At 46.2% G+C, this 10725-nt stretch overlaps 1 protein-coding gene across 5 annotated transcripts; it reads right to left on the bottom strand.

Moving 5' to 3' along the window:
• Positions 1-1796: 1796 nt before the first annotated feature.
• On the bottom strand, positions 1797-10416 carry RNF14 (ring finger protein 14). 5 transcript variants are annotated; one of them, XM_074883341.1, is made up of 9 exons: positions 10261-10416; positions 9478-9669; positions 8788-8950; positions 8117-8268; positions 7167-7694; positions 6154-6382; positions 5320-5492; positions 4584-4714; positions 1797-3361 (listed from the first exon to the last, which is right to left on the bottom strand). In XM_074883341.1, exons 3-9 carry the CDS (start codon positions 8939-8941, stop codon positions 3304-3306), a joined length of 1425 nt encoding a protein of 474 aa, XP_074739442.1. In that variant the 5' UTR covers positions 8942-8950; positions 9478-9669; positions 10261-10416; the 3' UTR covers positions 1797-3303. The 5 variants fall into 5 exon arrangements, with proteins under 5 accessions (XP_074739442.1, XP_074739445.1, XP_074739441.1 ...); XM_074883344.1 differs by having other exon boundaries at positions 8788-8969; positions 10254-10412; XM_074883340.1 differs by having other exon boundaries at positions 10254-10412.
• Between the last annotated feature and the right edge of the window lie 309 nt (positions 10417-10725).

Here is a 10725-nt window from a genome sequence, read left to right as displayed (position 1 = left end):
AAGAAGCATTCCCATAAAGCCACGTTCCACCTGACAGCCTAAAATAAAGGTCTGTTTTAAAAAACTGCTGTGGCTTATTACATGACTGCCACACCAAGCAAAAGGCCCGGTCTTTCCAAATCTGCCAAAACCTGTTTTTCAAAGATCAGATTTAGAGACAGAGAACAGTCAACTAAATGTGGAGAGACAGCGAGGCCGCTCCTGCACAGACACCCCCCGTAAGTAAAACTCACACCAGGATTAGCAGCAGAATTACAGCCGGGTTCTAGCTGGTCCTGAAACCGCTTTGTTAATAAAGACAGAAGCAAATTCCCAAGCAAACGTTACTGCAAAGTGAAGTAGAAATAATGGCAAGAGAGTTCTTGGCTCAAACTAGCACTTGGGGTGGGGGAAAGGTTTATTTCCTGGATTTTGGTTTGGTCCGGGATTGAGGGGGTTGGTTTGATTCTGAACAGCCACCTGTACTGGCAAGACCCCACCAATTCTGAAACTTGATTCCTGGGTTTCCTATCAAATGCTATCACATGAGGGCAAGACAACTGGGGAGCCCTTCTTTTCTTTATGCAGAAATTTTGGAAGCTGTTGATCTGTAATGTAACTTTCTACAGTAAATGTCTTGATTTTTTCTAAGTGGTCACACTGACTGTATCTGGTGCTCAGTCTCACTGTGCTAGTGAAATGTGGGACAGTTTATATGGCTGAACAGGTTTGAACAGAACAAAACCTTTGAAGCATGAGAAAGACTTGTGATTTTGCACAAGATTTCTCTATCAACCTAGAACCAAAGCTGTAGTGAAAGCAGTTTGGTAGAAATAGCCACTGCTGCTCCCTACTGCAGGAGCTCCCCCCTTGCCCAGTGTTTGCTGGCAGGTTTCCACCAAACACCTGCTACAGTTCTGTCCTGCCAGGCAGCAGCAAAAGGGGGATCTTTCAAGGAGAAAAGAGGTCACAGTTCTCCACCTTTTACCACAAAATGTCTGCAAATAATCCAACACTCATTCTGTGCATGCACAGAAATGGAGAAAGGGCTACAAGAGGAAAATGTACACACTGAGGATGAAACTGCGCCGCATTACTGAAGTTGCTGCCTTGCTCTCTCTGCATGGACACAGGTCCTGGTTTTCTCTGTCCCACCAGCCAATTGTCCTACGAGTGTAGTCACCTGCTTGTCCTCTCCTCAGAGGGTCTGTCCTCCTGCACCGCGCTGCAGAGCGTGGGAGCTCCAGCCCAGGGGTCCACAGGAGCCCACAATTCACGGAGACAGCGGTGACGACGTCCCCATTCCTTCTCCCTCCGCACAAAGTTCTTGGAAGCAGAGGTAGTTCACTGCAACACCTTCAGCTACTTCACCACAGCGCTTGTGCTCTGGTAGCTCTGGCAGACAGCCCCAGGCAGGGCTTCTCATCCCAACACACCCTTTGTGGAAACTCCTGGGGGGGGATTGCAGCTCGGCGCTGGCTCCATCCAACACAGCGATCCCCGAGCGGTGGCACAAGACCACCACATACCAGGGACTTGTATCTCCGAGGGAAAGCCAGGGCTCTTCGGGTGCGAGGACACGTCGCGTACGGAACCATCCAAACTTTTATCAGCTGAACAGATCCTGCACCAGCTTCACCTGGGAGCCTGGTGCCAGCCCGGGTCTGTCTGTGCCGCTCTACAGACGACCCCGCGAGCGAGCGCCTCGGCCCCGTGGCGCCGGAGCCCATTGCCACCCAGAACAGAGCTCAGTCCCACACGCTGACCTGTGCTGCCACATACACGCCAGAATGAAGACAAGCAGGGAGACAACTCTGTTTACTGTCTTAAAGTGAATTTAGTGCATGTGAAAGGTGCAGGAAATACAATTTAAACCATAAACAATGTAAACTTTCCCTACACATTACCCTATACCCTAAACCAAGACACAAGATCCACCCTTACCCTCTCTTACCTGTTTAACTGCTGCCAACTCTAATAATACAGACTTCTATCCCCTGGGAAAGGAACTAAATCAGCACTCATTCTGGCCAGATATCCAAGTATAAATTTATTTACTAACAGTCATAACTGAGACGTGTTCACCTTGAGTTTCTGAAGTGTCTTCCAGCTCCTGAGCTATCCATCCAGACCCTGCTAATTGTTTTGAACACAGCACATACAGTTTTAATTTCAAAATAAATTTTTAGACCATTCTGCAAGTGGAAAAACTTCTAAAAAATTAATGGTTCCCTCCAGTAATAACTTTCATGCTCACAAAACTACGTACTGAGCTTTTAGAGGAAACAATTTAGTTTTGAAATAATTTGAAGTGCAGGGACAGTAGAAACAAGATATCTAGTCCAGAAGCAAAACTATCAACTAATCAAATGTCCTATATGAAGAGTTAGTAAAAAATAAATTACTTAATCATCTGAGAAAACAAGGTAATTTTCAGTATCTTGAAGAATTAAAGTTAATCTCAACTATGTATCCACAACAATTTGTTTCAATAGCTGACTGATACTTCTCACCCTCTCACTGGCCACATACTGGGTTCACTGCCTTAGCGCTCACCACTGTCAAAATAAGGAGCAGCAACGTGAGTGAATACAACAGCAACACCGAGATGAGTCATCAAGCAGATTCAAATTTCTGGAAATGGCCGCTGGTGGTTTTCTGCCAAAGCACTCAGTAATGCGAAGATCCAGGCAGCACAGCCAGTAAGAAGGGGGGTAGGGATAATTAGCATTACCATCATTAGAAAGTATCAGTGACAGAGCAATCAGCTGCTTTCCAGAGAACGGGTCAGGAAATGCTACAGAAGCAATAAGCTCAGTTGCTGAATACAGAAGAAATTTTCTGTATCGTATCAGAAACCTTTCCCTGTCCAAGCAGCACCACTACACAGCTCCAGAAAGAGCACTACAGTTACAATAAAACTGCCCGAAAACCCACAACAGACATGAGCCAAGATCCTCGAAAGGTCAGTCTCCCTAAAGAAAACCCCCAAATATTTCTGTGATTTGGAGCTTCAGTTTTGTTTGCTTTTTCAAAAAGGGCACCTCTTAGTATATATTTTCCCAGCAGTCTTCCAACTTCTGAGTGGTTGTATCTGCCTTTAGCAATCGCTGTGATTGTGAGGCCCTTCCGCAGTGATCCTGGCCACGGGATGGGTAAAACAGTCTCCTTTGGTTTTGGCAACAGCCTCTGAAGCGTGAGTATCCTGCAGTGCAAGGTAGTTATCATTCGTCTATCACGTAATGGAAGTGAAAAGCAAACTTGACACAAAAATGGAAAGCATCTGTCTCTGGTTTGTTCAGCTTTTGTTGCTAGAGAAAGCTACTAGTCTTCATCTTCATCCTCCAAGAACTCACCATCAATATGCACGGCTTGGAACAATCTGCAGGACAGCAAATAATTTACCATCAGGATCCAAAAAAAGTAAGATATGTGCCAAAAAAAAAAAAAAAATCAATCTAAATGTGACAAAAACCACAAAAGCAGCAAATTGCACTATTTTTTTGGTATCATAAACCACTCATGCTGCAGTCCTGAAAGTCGATTAAAATAAGCCACTCTGCACTTCTAAAGCACGTGACACCAGGAGGTTTTGCAGTGCCTTACAAACATGACATCTCAAGAAGTCCCTGAAAATATTAATAATCCAAAACATATCAAACGTTACCTAGCATGCTGCTGCTCCTAGCTGGTCCCTAAGCAGTGTATAATCACCAGCCAAGCCTGCCTGCTCCATTAGTTTACAATCTAATCAGGCAATACAGAGCTGAGCAAACAACTATAACATATAAACAGCAGGGAGTGGGGGGGAACAAAAGGGAAGAAAATGATTTTTTTTTATATAACAGGTGAGCTTAGTCAAGATAGGTAGAAGTTAAGCTAAACTAGAAGAAAAAAGAACAGCAGAAGGAAAATAGAAAGGAAAACAGGGTAGGAAGTGAAAAAAGTTACTGTTGGGAGAAGAGGGAATGCTGAAAAAGAAGTACCAAGAACAAGAAAAAACTAAATCCTGCCAGCTACATCTATTACAGACGGTGGGGGATGAGTGAACTATTGGTGGTTTGACTTTTGTATCCAGGCAGCGTCTGTCACGGCGATGGGCTCATGACCCAGCGGGGTACACGCGAGCTTAGAGGCTGCCCTCATCCCACCTCCCCGAGCCACCTGCCCTTTCGTTTGTCCAGGCAGCAGCAGCACCTTTTGTCTCCCGATACATCCCTAAGAGTGATGATGTAAGGCAAGTCTGCAGCTTTCCAGAAGCAGCTTTTTTTACCCAAAACCTTGTGTACCTGAGCATCTGCAAGGAAACATTTCACTACAGGCTGTCTCAGTCAGAGGCAGCAAGGAAAGCGTCAGGAATAGGCCCAGAAGACTTCTCCAGGATTTTAAAACAAAAGCTCTTAAAAAGCAAAATCATATCCCAAATCACTCCTGATTTTTTTTAACTGTTAATGTCGGGCCCTTGTAAGCATAAATATTTGAGAGAAGCAACTGTATCTTAAACTGTGTAGCTACAAATTTCAAGGTAAGAATAATCTGGGAGAGACTGTCAGAAAAAGTAGACAAAGAGGTACAGCACTGGAAGAAACCCAGTAAACACCGACCTGTTGAAGCACGGGGACGATGGGTCATTGAAGTGCCGGTAGGGGTTCACCCTTGACAGCAAACCCATACAAAGCCAGCAGAAATACCGCATGCAGCCGCTACATGTCATTTTGTTACAACCATCTAGTTTCTGAGGGGAAAAAAAAAAAAACAAACCAAAATAGCAGTAACAAAATCTGACCATGTCAGTCTTCGGGCCTGTCTCTACGTAACAGTCCTCAAAACCATGTCTGCTAAGGGATACGTTTTACTAAGAAATACATTTTACCTTGACTCTATCTTAGCACTGATACTTTTTCACCTCTTCAAAACAACTAGGAGCTAGAATCACATAACTGTAAATTGGCTGTAATACTAATAATACTGAAAATTAATATTTTTCTGAAGCTAGTTTTATTTCTTGGCTGTAGTCAGAAAGAGCAGTAACCTGAAACACCTGGAAAACAAAGGGATTCATACAGATCCATAGTCAACCTCCATCTTTTCAGTGCTGGAGTCTGAACAATACCAGTTGCTGTGTTTACTCAAGTCCCTGAGCTCCAGAAACATCACCTCCTTTTCTATAGAACGCAGACAGAAATGCAAAGTTCTCTTACCATTTCCTAGAAATTCACCTTCCCTGGTGAACTTGGAGGCTACAAATACACCTCCGTTCCAGCCTAAATGCAGAACTGACTTAATTTAGTTTCTGCTAAGAGTTACTACGATTCTTCAGCCTTTCCCCTCTGTGCTTACCTCTATATGAGTACCACAGCGAGGACAGGACTTGGAGTTCTTTTCTAGCCATTCTTTACTCTCCATCTCCTCCAGGGCTTTCTGAATCACCCGTTTGCCATAGCGTTGTTCCAAAAATCTTTTAGTTGCCTCATCTGCTTCTAAATATTCACTTCGCAAATCCGTTAACTTCTCTGGGGAACAAAAAAACCCAAACGAAAAGCAAACAAAACAGCTTTTGTAATATAGTATATAAAGAAGTCCAGCTAATAACAGCATATTCTCAAAGGCAATTAATGTCATTAATTAAAAAGTAAAACATTAGAAAACACAAGAAAAATATGAGAATATTAAAACCCCTCTACCTCAAAATACAACATTTTTACACTGTTTCATTATAAAAGAGATCAGTCAATGGAATTAGATCAAATCTACAATGTAAAATAAACTGAAAAATGGAAATATTTTTTCTGAATGTACATTTAATGAAACTTTGTCACATGATTTTGAGGCCAAACAGATGGAGAAGCATCCACCTGATTCCACTATCAACTCTGACAACAGAAAGTAGTGGGTTCACAGGAAAGGGTAAAAAAAGGCAGACATAAAATGATTCTTCCCCTGCAATGGCCTCTCAGAACTTGGCAATCAGCAGTTTAGGGACATCCTGAGCTGTGGAGTGTCATCAAAGGAATACTTTTTAATTGCCAGCACCAGACCTACTCCAAATGAATCTGTCTGATCTTTTAGAAAACTCACACAGCGCTGAGCTTCCTCGCTTAATTTCCGACCTGCAGTCTTTTTCACACAAGACTTAATTGCTTCTTGATCCATTTCCGCAATACGGTGACTCACCCGCGGTGACTTTACACGGAGAGACCCCATGGTAAGTCATTTTACAGAGAGTACAAAAAGCGTAGTTGCAGCAGGAACATATGCCCATGGTGCAACCTGGTTCTTGCATGACCGGCGTCTGACAGCCCGGGCGAGGGCAATACACCACATCCGCCATCAGGTCCAAGGTGGACTGCAGCAGCAGGCGGTCGTAACGTGCAAACAGCTGCTCTCCAACCAACTCTTTAACCTAAACAAAGATCAAAGAAAGATTACACGCTCTGAGCCTGCTGGCTTCAGCAAAAAAACAGACAGTGAAAAAGGACCTACAGCTGGGATGTATCCACTTTATATTCACCAATAGGTTAGGGAAATACTCCCAGAATCCCAGAATCATTCAGGTTGGAAAAGCCCCTTGGGATCATCGAGTCCAACCCTCAGCCCAACTCTACAAAGTTCTCCCCTACCCCACATCCCCCAACAGCTCATCCAAACGACCCTTAAACACATCCAGGGATGGGGACTCCACCCCCTCCCTGGGCAGCCTATTCCACTCTCTGACCACTCTTTCTGTGAAAGATTTTTTCCTCATGTCCAGTCTGAACCTCCCCTGTTGCAGTTTAAAGCCGTTCCCTCTTGTTCTGTCACTATTCACCTGTGAGAAGAGACCAGCACCAACCTCTCTACAACGTCCTTTCAGGTAGTTGTAGAGAGTGATGAGGTCTCCCCTCAGCCTTCTGCTCCTCAAACTAAACAGTCCCAATGCTATGTTAATAATAATCAAATGAAAAGCACGCAGGGTCAAATGCAACGGGACGTTAATTCAGGCCCCTGAGCAATGCCAGTACTAATCAGCGGGCGAACCACACGCCGAGTGATCCAGTTTTAACCCTGATGCCTCGTTGTGGCTCAGAGCATGAAATAACATTTCCCCGCATATATTCACCAGGCTCACCAGGAAAAGCCACACCCCGGCTCTGTCAGGATTGTAAGTTAGCAGAACTCTACCACCACTGCCTGCACACTTCTCTTACCTGGCCCGGAGTAGCGACAGAAGAACACTTGGGCTCGGGACAGTTGAGGCAGTGGACCTGCCCATCCCTGATCTGTATCTCGAAGTAGTCCTTCAGGCACGCTTTGCAGTACACGTGGCTGCAGTCGGTGAAGTGCATACAGTCACTGCCCAGCTTCTCACAGAAGCAGATATTGCACAAGTACATCTTACTGTTGAAGCACTTCCTCCTCTGAGCCTGATCAAAGTCCAAGATTTCCCTAATCAGACTCGACAGCGATTCCACATCCTGCACAGCTCTTACATCGATCGTTTCCTCTTCAGCTGCAGCAGAGCCCGCTGCACCCCCACAATCCTTCTCAGCATCGAGAGGGACCAAAGGTGTCCTACTCTGCCCGTTCCCTTGGTGGCACATTTTCAGCTCGTACGGGGAGGAAATATTCAGGTAACTCAGCGTTTCTTCCTTCAGAAACTGCATCCAGGCAAATAAGACCACACAGCCTCGATTCTCTTCCCATACGTTGTCCAAGTGTTTGCAAAGAGCACTGAGCTGGAAAAGGAAAAACAAGTCCAGATTTCAGTAAGTTCTGACAACTCGTTACTGTTTTGCTCTCCCACAGTCCTCCTTAGGGTATACTTGGATTTCAGATCCTGGAGCTCACAGAATCATCTAGCTTGGAAAAGACCTCAAAGATCATCTAGTCCAACCATTAACCTAACACTGACCGTTCTATATTTTTAATATATATATAAAATACATATAAAAATAACGCTCACAGATGCAAGCTTTCATTCCTCAGAATGGTGACCAAATAAGTAGGAAACAAAGGAGTCAACTGAAAGAGCAATGCAATTATTTATGTCTTAATTTTACTTTCATCTCCTACATTAACAGCCCCCAGAGCACTGTTAATTATGAATTTATTCATGATCACAAAAGCTCTGTTAAAATGTTAAAACTATGTTGCAAACCTGGGCTTGGGAGAGCCATTTTCCACTGAGGGTAAACGCCGGTGGCGACGTTGAGGGGTAGTCTGGTGGGAGTTCAAAATTCAGCACGAGGGGCGGCAGAAAGCAAACGGTGTATTCAAAGCCGTTGTTCCGGAGGCTCTCCGTGGAATTGCCTGAACCGAAGACAATTGAGAAATAACAAGAAAGTGAAAACTAATGAACTGCAACTGTTTATGACAGCACCCAGCATACCTCTTTTCATTGGATTAATTTCTGGGTTTAAAATTATTTATTCAACCCTAGATAACAAAACTTCTCAGTGCACTAAAATTTCACAGGGTTGTATATATATATAGGGTTAAATCAGTAAACACCAGTACTGTGAAATAGCAGCTCCTGCACAAACCAAGAGCCTGGAAAGCCGTGTCCTCAAGGAAAGAAAAAAAAAATTCCTAAGAAATACTATTACTCATCTCTAATTTTACAGTTCACTAAAGAGATTTTATGTACGAGGATGAAATCACCTACTCGGATACAAACCCCGACCATACCACAAGCACAGGACAGGGTCAGTCATGGCTTTCTCTGGTCCGTGTTCCTGCAGGTCGCTCGAGCAGCGACCACCTACGCACATACCAGAAATCAGCTGGGGAAAACCTAATTTGAGGATAACACAAAACATCTGAACTCACCACTCACAAAAATTTTGAAGTTTTGGGGCAACTCCAGACAAATTCTTGTTTCTCCTCCTTGGGCAGACTCAGCTCTCTTAAATTCATCTTCATCATAAATGCTAGCCAAAGCCAGCAGCTCATCCTCCTGAGCCTCTTTGTCTTCTGAAGACATTTAAATTTTCTGTGGAGTTAACACCACTCTACAAGATCAACTGAGTTAACACATCCTATTCAAATCATTAATTTGGGGTATCTATTTTATGCTACCGTAAGATTCAGAAACCCAAGTAAGTGATATAAACCAAAGTAAAATATAATTAAACTTTTTTACAGGTTGGAAGAACACTTATGGCTTTATAAAATAAAACAACCCACCTTACCAGAACATTGAAAAGTCAAAATGCAAACTGTCTGTAAGTGTTAGTAACTCAAGACAGCTGTAAGGGGGAAAAATAGTGAAATACACTAGTGGCAAAAGTGACACAGGGACATTTCATTAACGTTTGAAAGGGAAAACAGACCAAAAAACCAAGAAAGATGAATTAGTATCGCTCATCCAGTGTTCGAAAACAAACAGCCCCATTTATGATTACAGTTATTGAAGATATGGGTAAGAAGCTTCAAACCCTCCGCAGGCACCTTGCAGGTGCACTCCTGTACCATTTCAGTTCTAGATTTTGGGAAATAAAGCTACATGTCATGAATTACCTTTTTATTCACACCTGCGCAGTGGCAAAGTTGTGGGCAGTGGTTACTGACCAAGGACAGCCGCGGGAGCAGGGCCAGAGCAGAGCCCCTGATCATTCCTCTCAGAGAACCGGCGGTCGCAGGCTTTTTCTCATATAAGGCATGAAAAATGTCAACTTTTGTCATCAAAGTGCACCGGTACTTCTGAGCTGCCTGTAGCCACGAAAACAAACAAACGCCCAGAGGAATTAAAGTCCTCTCAGCATTTTCATTATGAACGATAACAAACGTTTCATTTGAGCAGGCACACTCAATAATTCAGAATATTTTTTTTTTTAAGCTCCGAGAGCTGTAACTCCTTTTACGTGCTTTATAAGCTGTGGTCGCTGCAATTCCGACCGTTCCCCAGACTAACTCCGGAGCCTGGTACGGGCCCCGCCGAATCCAGCAAAAACCCCCCCTGCTGCTCCCCCCCCGCCATTCCGGGGCACTATTCGCTGCTGAAGAGCAGAGGCAGCCCCCCGCCACCAGCAGCACGGGGCAGAAAAAAACCAAAACCAAACCAACGTACGGGCAGCGGTGGAAAGAATTAAAACAAACCAAAACACTTTCAGGTGAAGCAGCGGCGGCCGCACCGCCACAGCCCACGCCGCCGCCCTGCCCGCGGCTCCTGGGCCCGCCGGGGCAGAGGCAGGGAGGGAGGCCCGGGCCGCGCCGGCCGCCCCCAGCCCCGGCGCTGCCGCCACCGCCCCGCGGCCCCGCACGGCCCGTGCCCGGCCCGGCCCGCCCCGCCTCACCGGTCACCTCAGCCGCGGCCTCCCGCGTGCGGGCCCGGGGACGGCGGGGCGAGGCGGGGCACGGCCGAGCCCGGCCCAGCCCCTCACGGCGCGGCCCGGCTGAGCGGAGCAGGGGAGGGGAAGGGCCGCCGGGCGGAGGCCCCGGCCCGCCCCCGGCCCCACAGGCCGCCCCGGTCCCGCCGCCGCAGCGCCCCCGGCGGCCGGGAGGGGCGGCAGCGCCTGGCCGAGGGCCTAGGCCGCGGCCCAGCTGGGCCTAGGCGCGGGTTTATCCAGGCGCGGCCTCAGCCCTTGGAGCCGCTCGGAAAACGGCCAGAAAACGCCGCCAAGCTCGGGGCTGGCACCAGCCGCCTCCCCCCACGGCACATCCCCTCAGCGAGCCCAGAGCCCCCCCGTATTTATTAGCGCTACTTCATTAAAGGGGGTTTGAATTACGCTCAGTAAAGCCCAACTTCCCCCGCCTCGGCAGGCGCCG

This window comes from Strix uralensis, chromosome 14 (genome assembly GCF_047716275.1).
Source record: "Strix uralensis isolate ZFMK-TIS-50842 chromosome 14, bStrUra1, whole genome shotgun sequence".
Taxonomy (NCBI): Eukaryota; Metazoa; Chordata; class Aves; order Strigiformes; family Strigidae; genus Strix; species Strix uralensis.
The sequence above is the reverse complement of the archived record's forward strand: the minus strand, read 5'-3'. Positions and strand labels throughout refer to the sequence as shown.

Coding starts and splice junctions, on each gene's coding strand:
- RNF14 (XM_074883341.1), bottom strand. CDS start 8,941: ATGTCTTCAGAAGACAAAGAGGCTCAGGAGGATGAGCTGCTGGCTTTG. Junction 5,493..6,153: donor TCCGTGTAAAGTCACCGCGG/GTGAGTCACCGT, acceptor TTTGTTCCCCAG/AGAAGTTAACGGATTTGCGA. Junction 3,362..4,583: donor TCGTCCCCGTGCTTCAACAG/GTCGGTGTTTAC, acceptor GCTGTCCTGCAG/ATTGTTCCAAGCCGTGCATA.